The 19,734-nt window shown below is 41.6% G+C and overlaps 1 protein-coding gene across 2 annotated transcripts in view; it reads right to left on the reverse strand.

Moving 5' to 3' along the window:
- The window catches only part of ccdc57 (coiled-coil domain containing 57), a 75,428-nt gene that overhangs the window by 55,173 nt on the left and 521 nt on the right, over positions 1 to 19,734 (reverse strand). For both annotated transcript variants that reach the window (XM_068304111.1, XM_068304112.1), the window contains exons 2-3: positions 18,429 to 18,564; positions 4,364 to 4,448 (exon numbers count right to left, since the gene is read on the reverse strand). In XM_068304111.1, coding sequence (XP_068160212.1) covers positions 4,364 to 4,448; positions 18,429 to 18,511 — 168 coding nt within the window. In that variant the 5' untranslated portion in view covers positions 18,512 to 18,564. The remainder of the gene's footprint in view (positions 1 to 4,363; positions 4,449 to 18,428; positions 18,565 to 19,734) is intronic.

Here is a 19,734-nt window from a genome sequence, read left to right on the forward strand (position 1 = left end):
ATATCTCTGTTCCATTTCTTTTGTTTTTACTTTGATAAAAGATTTGTAGAGATTATTTTTCTTTTTACAGGCATTCATTATTCTTTTTGTAATCCAAGGGCTTTTGTGATGTTTTTCCTTCATAACATATTCTTTCACAGGGCAGTGATTATTATACATGGAAGTGAAGATGTCTAAAAAAGTACAATAAGCACTGTCCACATTAGGGTCACTGCACACTGAAGTCCAATCCTAGAGCGCCAAACTATTGTTTAGGACTTGGATCGTTTCATCAGTTAATATTCGTTTAGAGATCTTTGCCATAGTGTGTTTAGTTTTCTTGAAATTACCATCATCTTCCTCTTTTCCTTTCGGCTTTTCCCTTCAGGGGTCGCCACAGTGAATCAGTTGCCTCCATCTCACCCTGTCTTCTGCATCCTATTCTCTCACACCAACTACCTTCATGTCCTCTTTCACTACATCCATAAACCTCCTCTTTGGTCTTCCTCTAGGCCTCCTGCCTGGCAGTTCAAAACTCAGCATCCTTCTACCAATATATTCACTATCTCTCCTCTGGACATGTCCAAACCATCTCAATCTGGCCTCTCTGACTTTATCTCCAAAACCTCTAACATGTGCTGTCCCTCTGATGTACTCATTCCTGATCCTATCCATCCTGGTCACTCCCAGAGAGAACCTCAGCACCTTCATCTCTGCTACCTCCAGCTCTGTCTCCTGTGTTTTCCTCAGTGACACTGTATCTAGACCAAACAACATCGCTGGTCTCACCAAAGTTTTGTACACAATTCCTTTCATTTTAGCTGAAACTCTTCTATCACACATCACACCTGACACTTTTCTCCACCCGTACCATCCTGCCTGGACACGCTTCTTCACCTCTTTTCCACACTCTCCATTGGTCTGGACCGTTGACCCAAAGTACTTAGAATCCTCCACCTTCTTGATCTCGTCTCCCTGTAACCTCACTCTTCCACTTGGGTCCCTCTCATTCACACACATGTATTCTGTCTTACTGTGGCTAACCTTCATTCCTCATCTTTCAAGGACAAACCTCCACCTCTCTAGCTACTCCTCCACCTGTTCCCTGCTCTCGCTGCAGATCACAATTTCATCTGCAAACATCATAGTCCATGGAGATTCCTGTTTAGCCTCGTCTGTCAGCCTGTCCATCACCATTGCGAACAAGAAGGGGCTCAGAGCTGATCCCCGATGCAGTCCCGCCTCCACCTTGAACTCCTCTGTCACACCTACAGCACACCTCACCACTGTCTTACAGTCCTCATACAGCACATGTCCTGCACCGCTCTAACATACTTCTCTGCCACTCAAGACTTCCTCATACAATACCACAGTTCCTTTCTGGGCACCCTGTCACAAGCTTCCTCCAGATCTACAAAAACACAATGCAGCTCTGTCTGGCCTTCTCCGTACTTCTCTATCAACAACCTCAAAGCAAATACTGCATCTGTGGTACTCTTTTTTGGCATGAAACCATACTGCTGCTCACAAATGTTCACTTCTTCCCTTAGTCTAGCTTCCACTACTCTTTCCCATAACTTCATTGTATGGCTCATCAGCTTTATTACTCTGTAGTTGCCACAACTCTGCGCATCTCCCTTGTTCTTAAAAATGGGCACAAGCACACTTCTCCTCCATTCCTCAGACATCTTCTCACTATCTAAGATCCTGTTGAACAACCCAGTCAGAAACTCTACTGCCACCTCTCCTAGACACTTCCAAACATCTACAGGTACATCATCAGGACCAACTGCCTTTCCACTCTTCATCCTCTTCAACGTCCTCCTCACTTCATCCTGACTGATCTTTGCTACATCCTGGTCCACGACAGTCACCTCTTCTAGTCTTTGTTCAAACACACTTTCCTCCTCTCCTTCTTCGACCAACAGTAGTTCAATTTCCACTGGCACCCTGTAGGTCAACAGCGCCGATGGCGGTCATTGTTAACCCGGGCCTCGACTGATCCGGTATGGAAGTCATAGGTTTGAGTCGCATCTTTGATTTGGCAAAAGTTTTACTCCGGATGCCCTTCCTGATGCAATCCTCTGTATTTATCCGGGCTTGGGACCGGCACAATAACATACTGGCTTGTGTCCTCTTGTGGCTTGAAATTACCATCAAACAAAGTAAAAACAGGTAAGTGGTCAGTTATGTCACATATAAATAGGCCACTAGTGATTTGATTTAGCAAAATATTTAGCAAAATATAATATTATGTTATCAACGATTGTGGCACTATGTGACATTATTCTGTTCGGTTTTGTTATAGTTGGATACAGAGACAAGTTGTACATTTTGTCAGTGAAGTCATCAACAGTTTCGTCCTTGGTTGGATTTAACAGATCAATGTTAAAATCACCACAGATAAATATGATTTTTTTACTTGACAGTTGAAAACAGTTTACCAATCCAGTCAGGGAAAATTTCTTTGAACCAGGTGCCCGGTATACACAACTCATGATGATATTAGTTTTTTTGTCATTTAGAATTTCCACTGTTAAACATTCAAATAATCCCTCCACAGCTATTGTCATATTAGTTAAAACTTTGAATTTAACAGATTTATGAATGTATAAGGCAACCCCCCTCCTGTTTTACCTACTCTGTTTATATATGTTAATTCATAGCCATCAAGACAAAAATCAATACCTTTATTATCATTGAACCACGTTTCAGTTATAGCAATAATGCTAAATGGACGAGTGAAATGTTGCAAGTAGTCTTTGATAGGCTCAAAATGGATTATTGACAGGTTATCTGCTGAATCTACACTGTTTTGAAAATGTTCTTGGGTGAAATAATTACAATTTTTAACAATGGCAGAGAGGAAATTATTATCAGGATCTATTTCAGTATCCGTGGTGGTGTGCTCTTGATACTCACATATAAAAGTGGAAAAATAGTCAAATAAGATAGAGAATAAAATAAAATATATGAAAATAAACTGCAAAATAAACATCTTTGGCATAATATTTTGGAATCATGTAAATAGCCGGTTGCAGACATCCCCATATTATTCAAAGAAGTACATTTCATAATGTCTTTGACTTGTGTAATTAAGTGTACAGTGACATTTTCAACCTTGTGTAGTATGTCTACACTGGAAAAAATCTTCAGCGTCCATGATTGACTGTTTGAAAGACCAAGAAGCATTCAGGAAATACACTTTTCTTCAAACTTCAATCAATGGTGAGACGTTTGTTTAGTTGAGTCAAGAGCAACTCACTTTTTGTTAAATGAGGTGAGTTTTGATATTTACCTAAGGCTAATGGTAGGTCTATTTTTTCTTTAGCCTCTACAATGATAGAGTATCATATTTCTCCATTCATGATGGTGTGCATTTTAAACATTCCATTCCACTGTCCAGTTAGTTAGTTAATCTATTAGGCAGATTAACACACACACACACACACACACACACACACACACACACACACACACACACACACACACACACACACACACACACACACACACACACATCTAATCAACCTATTTTGTTTTCATATGAAAGCTCACTCATGTGCTCTAAACCCAACGCTTCAAGTGCCGTAGTATCGTAATGCCGATGGGTACCTAAAGGTAGTGCAGCAGACTTGCTCATTCTTAACTGTCCACTTACTGTTGGGATGAGCAGGATACTTTCAGAGGAAGGAGGCACTGGCAGAAGCACAGTGTGTCACACTTCCCATCAAAGCTTTGTAAATCCTATTCTGCACAGAAATTCCTCTTCATTTTTGTTCCTTCTCTGTGCTCCGGATTTTTCTACTTTTATGATCATGAATGAAATGACCCTTCAGCTGCATGTTTATCTTAGGCTGTGAAAACATCCAGGTGCATATGCAAAATACCAGTTATTTTTTAGAGTACAGCGAAGGTAGGAGATCATGTTGTCACTCAAGAACCTCTTCAAAGACACCTTAAACACAATACACTACTACTTTTCTTTAAAATGAAATGCTAATATCACTGGAGGAAGACCATCTCTTCAATGTGGCCACATGACTTGTCTTCTTAGACAGGATTGACTGTATAAGAGTGACATAGACTTCTCATCACACGCTGGTATTTTGATGCAGGGACATATGAGGCATATTTTGATTATATTTGAATTGGGAAACAGAACAATAGAGCATTTTTTGAAACCCCCCTGAAATGTTGGAAAGCAGCATGTTTGAGAAAGGCTTTCATACAGCACAGTATGGGTACAGTCAGTAGATATGCAACATGCTAACGTGGTCTTTATTGTGTATTTTTAGCGTGAACTAGTAAAGGCTAGCATTTACTCAACATATTGGGCAGTTTAGGTCTTGAGAGGATTTGTTTTTTATGTGTGTAATTTCACCTGTTTTTGTTGGCTGAGCTCTCTTTCCAACTCACATATCCTGCACCGCAAATCCCTTTTCGTCCTCTCATGCTCCTCATTTTGCCTTCGAAATTGACCACAAACAGAAAAACAGATTACAAAAAAAAATATGATTACTATTAATATCACAATAATAATAGCAACAACAACAACTAAGAAATCTTCAGTCTATCTATATACATATCAAATTACGGTTAAATTATATTGACGGTCGGGAAGACGTAATATGCATACTTATGAGTCATGCTACCAGTAGCATAAAGGCATGCAGACACTATGTCTGATGTGTCAATATAAGCCAAATTAATTATGTTCATTAAAGTGATAAAAGAGTGATAAAGAATGATAAAGTGAAAACTTAAGGCAAACAAGCACTTTAAAATGTCTGTTGATGTGATTAAGTGCTTTATAAATAAAAGTTGATTGAAACATTAAGTTTCAAGTCTCTGGATGTACAGGGGCTGTCATGGTCGACACATCTCTGCAACATCGAATGGCAGTCGAGGACAGCATCTTTGGATTGGCAGACTGGGGCGGTGGTCCCTCTTTTCAAAAAGGGGGACCATAGGGTGTGTTCCAACTATAGCGGGATCACACTCCTCAGGCTCCCGGGGAAAGTCTATTCCAGGGTACTGGAGAGGAGGATTAGACCTATAGTCAAACCACGGATTCAGGAGGAACAATGCGTTTTTCATCCTGGTCGCGGAACACTGGACCAGCTCTACACTCTCCATCGAGTGCTCGAGGGAGTTTGCCCTACCAGTCCACATGTGTTTCGTGGATCTGGAGAAGGCATTCGATCCTCTCCCTTGTGTTTTTTTTGTGGGGAGTGGTCCAGGATTATGGGGTCCAGGGTCCTTTACTGAGGGCTGTCCAGTCCCTGTATGACTAAATTTGGAGCTTGGTTCGCATTGTCAGACCTGTTCAAGGTGTATGTTGGACTTCGTCAAGGCTGCCCTCTATCATCAGTTATGTTCGTAACATCTCTGCTTTTTGCAGAGACCTTCAACGTGTACTGGGACGGTTTACAGTGTGACGCGAGTGGGATGAGGATCAGCGCCTCTAAATCCGAGGCCGTGGGTCTCGACAAGAAAAGAGTGGTGTGCCCTCTTCAGGTTGATGGAGAATCTTTGCGCTAAGTGGAGGAGTATAAGTATCTTGGGGTCTTGTTCACGAGTCAGGGAAGGATGGAACGTGAGATTGACAGAAGGAACGGTGCAGCTTCCGCAGTGATGTAATCTATAAAAATAAATGGAGGTTTAAGCAAATTGTAATTCATTGTGCAGTAAATGAGGAACATCTGAAAAAGTCAGAGGTCCTTAAAGCTAATGTAGAGTTGGTGTACACATTTGCTAAGATCCTGGCTGATGAAGTAGTTTTCTCTGGTCCCCTCTAAAATTTAACTAGCAATGACATTTTTAGCCACATGTCATGTTTTAATTGCTGGTTGACTACATGGTGTCCCAATAATTCAGTAGGCTTCATTGACAATTGGAAAACTTTCTGGGGCAAGCCTGGTCTCATCAGGAGAGACGGCATTTGTCCTACTTGGGATGGTGCAGCCCTCTTGTCCATAAATATTTTACCCCATGTTGGATGAGAGGGTCGCCTCTCTATGCCTTAATATTGTGTGTGTGTGTGTGTGTGTGTGTGTGTGTGTGTGTGTGTGTGTGTGTGTGTGTGTGTGTGTGTGTTGGAGGGGGGGTGTCTGACTGTTGTTTGTGCGTATGCACCAAATGACAGCTGAGTCTTCGGCCTTCTTGGGGTTCCTAAATGGGGTCCTTTACGGGACCCCTGGGGGGACTCCATTGTTCTCCTGGGGGACTTTGACAGGGGAAACCTCTGGATACACCAGTAGTGCGGGTGAATTGGGAATGTCTGGAGGAAGATTCTGAAGCCTTCAAATTCTAACTCCAAAGATGCTTCTCTCGCATCCCTACGGAGAATGGGGACATAAAAAATGAATGGTCGATTTTCAAAGCTTCCATTGCTGACGCTGAGAGCTGTGGTCTCAAGGTCTTTTGTGCCTCAAGGGGCGGTAACCATCAAACACCATGATGGACTCAAGTGGTCAGGGAATCAATCTAACCAGACATATGAAGAAGGAGGCCTTGGTACCCTGAGACAGTTGCAGGGTACCAACAGGCCAGAAGAACTACAGCCTTGGCTGTGGTGGAGGCAAAACAGGCCATGGAGAAAGACTTTTGGACGTCACCAAAGATGTTCACTGTTGCTGCACAGCAAGGTGGTTACTGGTTTGCGACCTGTTCTGTGTGGAGTTTGTATGTTCTCCACGTGTCTGTGTGGGTTCTTTCCAGATTCTCTGGCTTTTTCCCCACTTTCAAAAACATGCACTTCAAGCGAATTGGTCACCTTCAAATTGCCCACTGATGTGAGTGTGTGCGTGGTTGTTTATCTATATGTGGCTCTGTGGTGAACTGGCTTTGCACCCGGAGTATCCCCTGCTTCACGCCCCCAGTCGGCTGGGATAGGCTCCAGCACCCTGCGGCCTGCAACCCACAACAGTGGATGAATCAGGTGTAGGCGCTGAATGAATGAATACACATTTGATATCACAATATATTTGTTGCTGGGTATGGGAAATCAGACAAATCAGACAAAGTTGCAGCTTTGAAACTTTTTTGTGAAGCTAAATCAGCTATGAGTATAACCAGAAAGAACACATTTGATCCCAAAGCAGGCCTGTCTCAGTTTTTTTTTTTTTTTTGCTGCAACATCAGGTGTAGACTGAGATTAGAATTCAGTTTGGTTTTGTTTTTTATCACAATAGATTTAGACAATTTCAAAAGCTTCTGGTTACAATAATATCCTTCGCATTTTGTTGAAGATCAACTTACATTTGTTAATTTCCTTTCAACTGTAATCTTACAGGATGCTGCCCTAAAGACTTAACTAGTGTAAATGCAGATGTTGCTAATGGGTGACTTTTAAAATAAGATGTAAGCAGACAAAAAACAAAATGTCAGAAATGGGCAACAGATCAGAATTGGGCATTACGATCTGCAGAGTAAAGACAGCATAATAAACCAACGAATTGAAACCAACCAACAAACTGAAAATGTCTATTAAGTTAGTTTAACATGCAACTTGACTTGTAGAAGTGAATAATGTATGGTTATAAAATAGTTACACAAATCCAAGGGGGACAGGTCAGTTTTGGCAGTGAAGAACCACCCTAATAAACATAACATTAGGGTGACTTTAGGGAGGTGACGAAAGTTTGACTGTCTGCCTGGAAATCCAAATGCTTCCTATTTTTCCCAAGAAAAGACACGCACATCCACACACATACACATAAATGGGGACTCATGAAGCGTAAAAAGGTCATGGGAGATGAGTTCGGTGGCTGTTTCCCAGTTGATCTGTACTGATGAGCTGAGAATCAATTAAGTACTGTAATTCCGTTTTGGCTGTAAACCATCCTCTGTTGTACCTGCCTTTTTATTTCAGTTTTTGCTGGAATATAACACTTTCATTACAGAATCAGGTGAAGCAAGTGGGTCTTACATAAGGCCAAACATTATTGAAAGTAAGAAAGCAGAGCAAAATTCCTAAAATGTGTACACAGACCTGGATAATAGCTAATTCTTTCCTTATCAGATGCTGACATTTCTGCATCCACCACAACAGAGTTGAGGTACATTGAATCTAGTTTGTGATGCAACACTGAAATCCTATTTACCATTTCAATTGTGCAATAGCAATATGCTTTTCAAGACACAATGTCCCGATGACTCTTGATAATGCACAGATATTGTAAAGGGCCGGAAGGCAGATATCACTGACATAAATTTTATAAAATGTGCAAATAAAACCAAAACTATGAACATTGTTGAATTCAGTTGTCGTGGAGCTGAGGAACGTGATCTTTTGAAACCTTTTCAATTGTTCAGTACCCTGTCATAGCAAGTGTTACCATAGACTTGACGACTAAACTTCCATACTTCACATATTTCTATAAAATAAAAGTGATTCCCTGGGGTCATTTAATAACCCAACTGTAAATAACCCCGATTTACTGTTTAAAGCATTTAAGAGTTTTGTTTTGAAAGGCACTGTTATTTTCTGATGTTGCCATTTCCTGTGGAAAAGGAAGTTTATTTTGGAAGGTCACAAGGTAAAAACAAGGTAATTAGTGTAGAAACGGCAAGGTGTACGGGGAGAAACGAGTAATAAATACGTTATAAACAAACAGGAGAGTAAACGAAAGAAGTTTAGCTCCAGTCGAGAGTGGCAACAAGGTAAAAGTTAATTGAATTTATTTGTGCCTGTAAATTTCAGGTTTATCGTGCATATTTTTTATTTTATATTGTAAGAACTTATTTGTGTCATTTTGTTTCATTTTAGCTCTTACGTTGGTCTAAAACGTTGGTCAAAGAAATTGGTCAGTGAACCATGCATTAAAAGTCATTAGACCATCAGTCCTGGCTATCACTTATTTCGACTGGTACGCTACAGTAGGAGCTTGACCATCCCCACTGCCATGCTGCACAACGTGGTTCAACGATCTTAAGGTGCGTAGTCACAACGGACAGCAGGTGGCAGACGTTGGTCAGGAAAATGAAACGCTGAAGGAAAACTACATTTAAAATGAAAGGAGCCTCGTCTGTGAGCCTTGAGGACATTAATGAACAAATAACTTGTTTGCTGAAAGAAATTCAGGATTAAAAAGGATTGCTTCAAAATGCCAGTGAAATTACACGGCAAGAGATAAAGGAAAAAATTAAATGCAAAGTAAAAATGTTGGCTGACTTGCAATGCAAAGCCCAGAGCACAGCAGATGAGCCTCGCCGCTCCGAACGCACCAAAGTACCAGAAATAACAGAAAAAATGCTTGCTGATCAAAAGGAAGAAGTAAGGAAAAAGGAAAAAGGACTTACCAGTGTATACGAACAATGGGAAAATCAAGTAGGTGAGGCAAGAGAAAAACCAAAGTCAGATATAAATGGAGCACAACTGTCGTTACTTGTAGACATTTTAGAGAAAGGAAGAGATGACATAATGAAATGCTATATTGAAATAAGAGCTCATGTGACACCACGATGTGTGTCACATCATGGTACGAAAAATAGATGTGTGAAGCAGTAACTCGTATCAAAATCATAATTATCAAAATCATATACAAAAGACTGTCAGGCGTTGATGGGGAATTTGACGCAGAACGTGAAAAATATCGCCTGCATGAGCTATTAAGTCATGATTATGCACAGTCCATTTATGGCTCTACTGCTACACAGTCAAGTGTCACCCTCTCTTCATACATTGCATCAAAACATGCCGATGCAGCGGCAGAGTTGGCTGCAAAAGAGGCAGAATACAGAATAGCACAAGAAGAAAGAAAGCAAAGGGAAAGGATAAAAGCTCTAGAGGAGCAACACAAGAAAAAACTGGAAACTGAAAGATTTGAGCTGGAGCGTCTGCAGGCTAAAAGGGATGTAGAAGCAGCTCGAGCCAGACTTGAAGCCTATGACAGTGAAATAAAAATGAATGACATCCAAAAGCATGCGCTTCAGGTTGATTGGCCGTTCCAAATTGCCCGTAGGAATGAGTGTGTTTGTGCATGGTTGTACTGTATGTCTTTGTGTGTGGCTCCGCGGTGCACTGGCGTCGTGCCCGGAGTGTCCCCCGCCTCATGCCCAATGCCGCCGAGATAGGCTCCGGCTCCCCGTGACCCACTGCGGCGGATATAGCGGTGGTAATCTGAAGATGACAGATGACATCCAGTCAATAAGGAGTGAGCAGGTGAGCCCAGATCCTGTGTCACAGCCCCCTGCACCATACTCAGCTAACACGGCCATATTGTCTGCCCCCCTTGGTGTTGCTCAACTAGCGCAAGCTGTGCAGGACAGCATAACAATGAACAGGCTTCCAGTACCAGAGCCGACAGTGTTCACTGGTGAGCCGATTCACTTCATTCAGTGGAAAGCCTCCTTCATGTCTCTGATAGACCAAAAGTGCATTTCTGCTGCAGATAAACTGTATTATTTAAAGAAGTATGTGAGTGGTCCAGCCTGTAAATGCCTAGAAGGTATCTTTTTCAGAAATGATGAAGCAGCTTACTAAGATGCTTGGAAAAACTCAATCAGCAATACGGCCAGGCATTTGTTATTCAAAACGCCTTTAGAGAGAAGTTATCAAGCAGTCTAAAGATGCTGAAGGACTAAGAAACTTTGCAGACTTCACAAATGCTTGCTCACTAGCCATGCCTATTGTAAAAGGCTTGGAAATATTAAATGACTGTGAAGAAAATTAACGATTAACACAGAAACTGCCAGATTGGGCAGCCGCCAGATGGAATCGCCACGTAATAAAGGATCTGATGGAAGGTAAAGATTTGCCCAGTTTTGGGGACTTTGCTGCATTTCTCCTGCTGGAAGCAGAAGTTGCCTGCAACCCAGTTACCTCCATCCGTGCTCTTCGTTCTTATGAGGTATGCAGCGGCAAAAGGAACCTGAAGGACATTAAAACGAACGAAGCAAGTGTCTTCAGTACAAAAACAGCTGAGCATTGTGACCAGCAAACACCAAACAGAGCACATGTGGGTTCTCCATGCATGTTGTGCCAAAACACACACCAGTTCCACAAGTGTCCAAGCCTCATGAAAATGTCTCTGGAAGACAAGAGGACATTCTTTCAAGACAATAAACTATGTTATGGTTGTTTAAAACAAGGGCACAGTGCTAAAGATTGTCGACGCCGCCTCACTTGTGACACTTGCATGAAAAGGCATCCGACCTGTCTTAACAATGAGAGCTACAGCAAAGATGTGAAAGGAGAAAGACAAAGAAAGAGTTTGGAAAGTTTGAAAAACAACACAGCAGAGGCAGCAGCTGTTATGTCACTTAATGTAGCCAGAGAAGGACATTCTGCTAGTACTTCAATGATTGTTCCAGTTTGGGTGTCATCAGCTGCAAACCCATACAAAGAAAAGCTTGTCAATGCTCTATTAGACACTCAAAGTGACACCACATTCATAGAACAAGACGTGTGTCATGAACTGCAAGTTGAAGTTTGTCCTGTGAAACTAAAACTAACCACCATGATGGGAGAGAATGCAGTTGTAAACAGTGAAAAGGTGTCTGGCCTCTGTGAGAGGTTACAGTTCTGCAACACACATTCCCATACCACCTACATACACTAAAGACCACATACCTGCAAACCTTGAACACATACCAACCTGTGAAACAGCCAAACACTGGAGTCACCTGTCACCAATCAAAGATGAAGTCCCACTGCTCCTCAGTTGTGGAGTAGGTCTCTTGATTGGTTACAACTGTTCCAGAGCCTTAGCACCTAAGCAAGTGATACAAGGCAAAAATGATGAGCCGTATGCTGTACAAACAGAGTTAGGGTGGAGCATAGTTGGCAGTTCAGCACTTTATCTCGAATCAGGTATGATGGACAGCCTTTGTCATCGTGTTGCTGTGAAAGAGGTTCCCTCAGTAACTCCCATTGATGCAATTCGTGCATTAGAAAGTGATTTCAAAGAAGTGAGTGGAAATGACAAAACAGTGTCGCAGGAGAATCTCATCTTCCTTGACAAACTTAAAGCAGGCAAAAGAAAAATGAACAGGGACATTATGAAATGCCATTGCCCTTTAAGTAAAGGCCATACATGCCTGACAACAAACAGCTTGTAGAAGTCAGACTCAACCACCTGAAAAGGTAGCTCTCCAAAGATGAGAAATTTAAGAAAGATTATGTTAAGTACATGAGTGACATCATCAAAAGAGGTGATGTAGAGGAAGTCCAGGATGAAGGAATCCCCGGTGAGAAATGGTACTTACCTCATCATGGCATTTATCACCCAAAGAAACAAGAGAAACTGCGTGTCGTCTTCGACTACTCAGCCAAGCATAAAGGAACCAGCCTTAATGAGCACCTTTTGTCGGGACCAGACATGATGAACAATCTTACTAGTGTCCTTGTCCGCTTCAGGCAGTATCCAGTAGCTCTGATGTGCGACATAGAAAAAATGTTTCATTAGTTTAAAGTGCTAAAAAGTGATCGTGACTACCTCTGTTTCTTATGGTGGAAAAATGGAGACTTGAGTGCACAACCACAAGAGTACAGGATGGCAGTACATCTCTTTGGTGCTGTATCTTCCCCAGGATGTGCAAACTATGGTCTAAATCTTCTGGCCAAAGAGAACAGCCTCGCATATCCATTAGGTGCACAGTTCATCACCAGAGACTTTTATGTGGATGAGGTGTTGTGAGCGCAGAGACAGTGGAGAAAGCCATACAGTTGGCAAAAGAAGCACGAGAACTATGTGCTAAAGGGGGTCTGCGTCTCCATAAGTTTGTATCAAACAACAATGATGTTCTAAATAGCATACCAGCATCTGAATATACAACAGACACATCAACAAAGAGCCTTGCCTTCTGTGAGAAACAAACAGAGAGAGCATTAGGTATTCTTTGAAACACTGAAAGAGACTGCTTTACATTCAACATCACACTGAAAGACCAGCCTCCCACAAGGCATGGAATATTGTCCACAGTTGCATCCATATATGACCCTCTTGGCTTTGTCGCCCCCTATCTTCTCAGTGGGAAAAGAATCCTGCAAGAAATGTGTTGTCATGGTACTGGTTGGGATGACCCACTGCCTAAGCATTTGAGGCCTAGGTGTGAGCAATAGAAAAAAGATCTCAACAATCTCGAGAAATTACAGATTGCCAGATGCTACTTGCCTGTCAACTTTGGAGAGGTGGTAAAAAGAGAATTGCATCATTTCTCAGATGCGAGCCCCATCGGGTATGGCCAGTGCACTTATCTGAGACTTATAAACAGCAATGGAGATGTACACTGCGCCTTCGTCATGGGAAAGTCCCGTGTGTCTCCTACAAAAGTAACTACCATCCCCAGGCTTGAACTAACAGCAGCAACAGTCTTTGTAACAGTAAGTAACATGCTCAGGGAAGAGTTAGTCTCCAGTGATCTGAAAGAGTTCTTTTGGACAGACTCTAAAGTTGTCGCAGGATACCTGAATAATGAAGCAAGACACTTTCACACTTTTGTTGCAAACGGGCAAAAGATTTGAAACAGCACAGCACCACAGCAATGGTTTCATGTCTCCACCAATGATAACCCTGCAGACAAGGCGTCACAGGGAACAACAATGGATGAACTGCTGTCATCCACTTGGCTTGTGGGTCCCAAGTTCATGTGGGAAAAGTAAATACACGCCCCAGAAAATGAAATGCTGTAGCTTCCAATCGGAGATCCAGAAGTAAAAAGGGCTCAAACATTGCAAACAACGACAAAACAAGTGAGTCTTTCTGACCGTCTGGGGAAGTTTTCATCCTGGTCTCAGGCTGTCAGTGCTGTAGCCCGTCTCAGACGGCGAGTCCTAAAAGACAAATCAAATGCTCACTCTACTGTGAGTGAAAGACAAAATGCAGAGCTTGTGATCATCAAAGACTTGCAAAAACAAACATATCAGGAAGATATCAAAACACTACACAAAAGGAAACAGCTGCCAAAGAACAACAAGTTGTATCATCTTGATGTCCTTTTAGAAAGAGATGGTGTGCTCAAGGTGGGAGGAAGATTACGTCGTTCAAGCCTTCATACCTCATTCAAGCACCCAATAGTCATCCCCAGAGAGCATCATATCACAAAACTGATAATTGCACACTGCCATGAAAGGGCTAAGCACCAGGGAAAAGGCTTCACCATCAATGAAATCTAATCCAGTGGCTATTGGATCCCAGGTTTGAGTCGGTGCATTGCATCTTACATTCGTCAGTGTGTGGTCTGTCGGAGACTACGGAGACCTGTGGAAGGACAGAAAATGAGTGATCTCCCCACAGAACGAAAGGAACCCTCTCCGCCTTTCACACACTGTGGTATGGATTGTTTTGGCCCAATCCTGACTAAACAAGGACGAAAGCAACACAAAAGATATGGACTACTCTTGACATGTTTTTATTCTCGTGCCATCCATGTTGAAATGTTGGAGGATCTGTCAACTGGTGCCTTCATACGCTGCTACGAGGCTCAGTCAGACAAATTAAATGTGATCAGGGTACTAATTTTGTAGGTGCCAAAAATGAACTGAACGTAGCATTACAGGGAGTTGATGCAGAGAGACTAACAATCTTCCTTGCAGAAAAACAATGTGATTTTGTCTTTTACGCACCTCATGCAAGTCCCGCTAGTGGAGTATGGGAGCGTCAGATAAGGACTGTAAGAAATGTTCTGAGCTCAACACTCTCACTCGCTCCTGGCAGACTCAATGACACCTCCCTATGGACTCTATTTTATGAGGTTGCAGCAATCGTGAACAGTCGACCTTTTACAACACATAACCTGAATGATCCAAACAGTTTAGACCCACTGACTCCTAATCACCTCATCACCATGAAGGCGACCATTGCACTACCTCCTCCAGGCAAGTTTGAGAGAAAGGACCTATATGGACAAAAAAGATGGCCCCAGGTGCAATATTTGGCAGAACAGTTTTGGAGCCGTTGGAGACAGGAGTACCTCCACAACATCACTGTCAGACAGAGATGGCATACGCCTAAGAGAAACATTCAAACAGGAGACATAGTAATGGGCATGGATGTAACACAACCAAGATCCATGTGGAGACTTGGAAGAGTCTCAGAGACCGCATTGGACAAAGATGGACTTGTTAGGAGAGTCAAATTATTTCTTGGAGATAAGAATCTGAACAAAGGAGGTGAACGCCTAAACAAAGCCTCTGTGGTTGAACGTCCCGTTCATAAGTTAGTTCTGCTACTAGAGGCCCCTTGAGCAAAAGTGGAATGTAAGAACTAAGGGTTGAAATGCATATGTTTATCAAAGTTCATTTGATGTTTGGAAATTATTTGTGTTTGAGTTATTGTGTATGTTAAACACATAATAATTTGGTGGGAGTGTAAATAACCCCAATATACTGTTTAAAGCATTTAAGAGTTTTGTTTTGAAAGGCACTGTTATTTTCTGATGTTGCCATTTCCTGTGGGAAAGGAAGTTTATTTTGGAAGGTCACAGAGCGCGCATAGCATCACAAGGTAAAAACGAGGTAATTAGTAGAGTGGCAACAAGGTAAGTTAATTGAATTTATTTGTGCCTTTAAATTTCATGTTTATCGTACATATTTTTGATTTTATATTGTTAGAACTTATTTGCTAAGTAAGCTAATGTGCCGTTGTCTCATTGTTTCATTTTGTTTCATTTTAGCTCTTACGTTGGTCTAAAAAATTTGGTCAAAGAAATTGGTCAGTGCATGCATTAAAAGTCATTAAACCATCAGTCCTGGCTATCATTTATTTCGACTGGTACGCTACACCAACCATTGATTTAAATGAGTCATTATGGTGTTTAAAAATTGAAAAAAAAAGAAAAGAAAAAGAATTTCACTTCTCTGAAAACTTTTTATTTATTTTACAAGAGGATTATCTCAGTTCACTGGGTCTTGGACTGGGGACTGGAGGGTGGCCGTTTCAATGCCCACGTGGACCAAAATGATCAGAGTGTGAACTGCCGGTGGAGACGTGGCAGTTCACCTCCTGAACACTGCTGAGGTGCCCTTAAGCAAGGCACCATCCTCTTCATAATATGCTCATTGAGGCGCACCAAGACTGGGATGCCTGCTGCTCTACCTCTCACTATTTACCTGCGTGTGTGTGTGTGTGTGTGTGTGTGTGTGTGTGTGTGTGTGTGTGTGTGTGTGTGTATGTGTGTGTGTGTGTGTGTGTTTCTTTCTGGGCCTGTACCATATACATACGTACGTCAAATTATTTCCTAAAGGGGATGATTCACATTTCTTCTTTTGGGGCCACTGGTCCAGCAAAGATGAAAGAAATTTGTCAAGAGTCATAAATCCGTGTGTGCGTGTGTGTGCGAGCGTGTGTGTACATATTGGCCAGCTTTTGATGGATCTGGGTAAAATGCTTTCTCCTATCTTGCGCCATGGTCATGGAGTGACCTACAAAAAACCTGTCAGACTTAAAACACCACTATATTTAATGATTTTAAGAGTTTAATAAAGAATAAGTCAGTCAGCTCCTTCATGTTCCGCCTAAAATGAGCAGTTTATAAAGGGGATGGCGCCTTGCTCAAGGTCGCCTCAATAGTGCTCGGGAGGTGAACTGGCACCTCCCACTGCCAGTTCACACATTCATTCATTCATTCATTTTCCAACCCGCTTAATCCGCTAACGCAGGTCGCGGGGTAGCCAGTGCCTATCCTGGCAGTCTCAGGGCGTGAGGCAGGGGACACTCCGGGCACGACGCCAGTGTACCGCGGAGCCACATAGAAACAAACAAATCATTCACACACACACTCACATAGTCAATTTGGGACCGGCCAATCAACCTGAAGCGCATGCTTTTGGAGGTGGGAGGAAGCCGGAGAACCCGGAGAGAACCCACGCAGACACGGGGAGAGCATGCGAACTCCGCACAGAGCGGGACTCGAACCCGGGTCCGCCGTGTTGTGAGGCAGCAGCGCTAACCACTGCGCCACCGTGCCGCCCAGTTCACACATAATGATTCCAAATTATTTGTAGCTGTCCTGCCCCCTGGTAGGTCAACCCCTTCGGTTCTGATCACCTTGCCTCTTCTTGATACCATCAAGCCACATTTGTCTAATACGAATGACTATGTCGTCGCTGCAGATCCCGGTGGTGTGGATCAGTGAGCCGGCCACCTTATGGTCCTCAGACCAAGACTAAGGGGATTGAGTTACTGCCATCTCTGTCATTAGAAAAGAAATGTCTCTCTGCAGTAACAGAAAATATATTCTGGAGAAAACCTGTCATAAAACAACCTCAATTTTAACAGAGCCTCTATAGCAGAAAGTCTATAGCAGATCCTCTATCATCATAATCTTAGCTTATTTGCGTAACATAATTCAAATTTAAAAAGTTCAAATGTGCCTAAAAATGTAGAATACAGAAACCAAAGACATGTACATATTTGGGTCCTCTAAAAAGAAAAACCACTGAATTATATAAAGCATTTTTGAGGAAACATGATTAGACTAAAAACATTATCGCCTGCAGCAACACAAACCTAGCTTTGTCTTGATGCAGTGCATTTGTTGCAGTGATCTTTTTTTTTTTTAACTTGTGCAATATTCTTGCAGATCATGCATCCTTTCCTGTCATGTATTCCAGGTAATAAAATTCTGGCCAATATGAATAAATTTTAAAAATAATAAAGTAGTACAGTGATCCCTTGTTACTCACGGTTAAATGTGTTCCAGGAACCACTCGCAAAAGCGAAATTTTGAGATATAGAGACAAACCATTTATTTTATTATTTACGGTAATTTTAATGTTTATGAACCCTCCCCATACTGATATAAAACCACTTTCTATCTGTATTACCTTTCCCCACACTCTTTAAAGACTGTGTAAAGCACTTTTGTGTCTCACGGAAGTGTGCTGCATTCCAAGACTCACAGAACACAGTGCACTTCTGGATGCCTTCAGCCAACAGAATAGGATATCACGTGAATACCTATTAAAAATCCGTGATGGGGTAATGTGTTGATACGCAAATGCATGAGGGATTACTGTACTTCCATTTGAAGGTATCTGTTACAGAAAAAAATATTATTCTAACCTTGCAGTGTCTGGAAAAGATTGATTTCTTCAGAAAATTTAAAAACCCAAGACAAATTCTACTCAATAATTTTTTTCTGCCACAACAAACAAACACACAAACTCCAGATAATTTAGTGTGTCTTTGACATCTCTGAATTCACAGATTTGCGAAATGTATAGCTTGAGTTGGACAAAAATGTGGGTGTGTTTATTTGTACTTCAGTATATAACCACCACAAAACAAAAGGTTTGCATTGTCAATTGATCAATTACAGTCACTTAAAACAAATATAAGAATTCAATGAAAGTGAAAACAATTAAATTAAATGGCTACATGTATTTTCTTGTAGGTGATAATAATATTGAGACAGGGTCAGTATTCAAGGAACGCCTAAAGCTAAAAGCTGAGCAAGTATAATTTTGATGTCATAGGAGGCAGACCTAAATGTGCTGGTACCTTTGGGAGAACCCCTCCTGGGTCTTTTTAAGCAGACACTCCAACTGATGTTTCTTTGCAGACAGGAACTTTTTCGGATCCATGTAGTCTACCTTGGCCTCCCAATCCACTGTCCATATCCGACTGCTTGATTGAACTGGTACCACAAGTTAGAACATTATGCATCACCAAAAATAACATTGATATAATTCATCATCTTCTACCGCTTTGTCCGCTGTCGTGGGTCGCAGGGACACTCAGATAATAATATATAAAATGTATTCAATAACATCTTACTTTTTGTAGCAATGCCAATACTGGGTCGGTATTACACATTATAAAGGATATGGAAGAATTAAGTTTGACTTGGACAAAATACACAGGTTAGATAACTCAGTGGTATGTTTTCATCCACAGCTATGCTCTGACCAATCTTTGAGCCCCGCACTCATCACAGTCTTCCTGTGATTTCTGTTTTGGTGTTTCATCCTGCTACTGCATGCTTAACTGGACTGCCTCTTTGTTCCACTTGCCCAGGACCCCATCGGCTGTGACACATCTCTGCCTCCAAAGGTCTTGTACAGTATTTGAGGCCTGCTGAACAAAGCCTTGCTGCATCATCTAGGTGCTAGAAGAATTCTTGTTGTCTGCCATTTCTCCCATTGTTTAGTTGATCAGGGGTGACTGTGGACTATTTTATTTTATTTTTTTAAATTTTATTTTATTTTGTATACTGTTATGATCTCCCAAGGGAAATTAATAGCACACTGTAGACTATGGGATGTTGGTTCACTCCTCATGTCACTGTGTGAATCCACTAGATATTAGCAGGGAACTGAGCACGCCAAGGGCCACACTGATCTAAATCATTCTAAAAGCGCTCAGTGGTGACAGGTTTGGAGAGAATTAGGTCATCAGATGAGGGAGACTTGTGCAGTGGGTCAGCATACTAGACCAGGCATTACTATCATTTATGGCTGACTTACCTTCAATTATATGACCTTAACTTTTATCATTTCCTTGTATTCTGTGAGCCCTTTTCTAGTTTTCATTTTCTCTACATTGCAATTGAAATATTAACAATAAATTAATTTGTATTTATACTGATAAATAAAAAGTAATGTTATGGTAAAGAGTTTCACACCAGTAAATTATATTCAATATGAAAAGCTGACTAAATCTTTACATAGCTGATTAAAATTAATGGCATAAACAGAGGTACAATCGGGTTTGAAGTGCCATCTGCCATACCACATCAATGTGAGTAGTTGTGTTCCTCCATGATCCCAATGAGTTTCTGCTTGATCATCAGATATTGATGATATTA

This window comes from Antennarius striatus, chromosome 20 (genome assembly GCF_040054535.1).
Source record: "Antennarius striatus isolate MH-2024 chromosome 20, ASM4005453v1, whole genome shotgun sequence".
Classification (NCBI taxonomy): Eukaryota; Metazoa; Chordata; class Actinopteri; order Lophiiformes; family Antennariidae; genus Antennarius; species Antennarius striatus.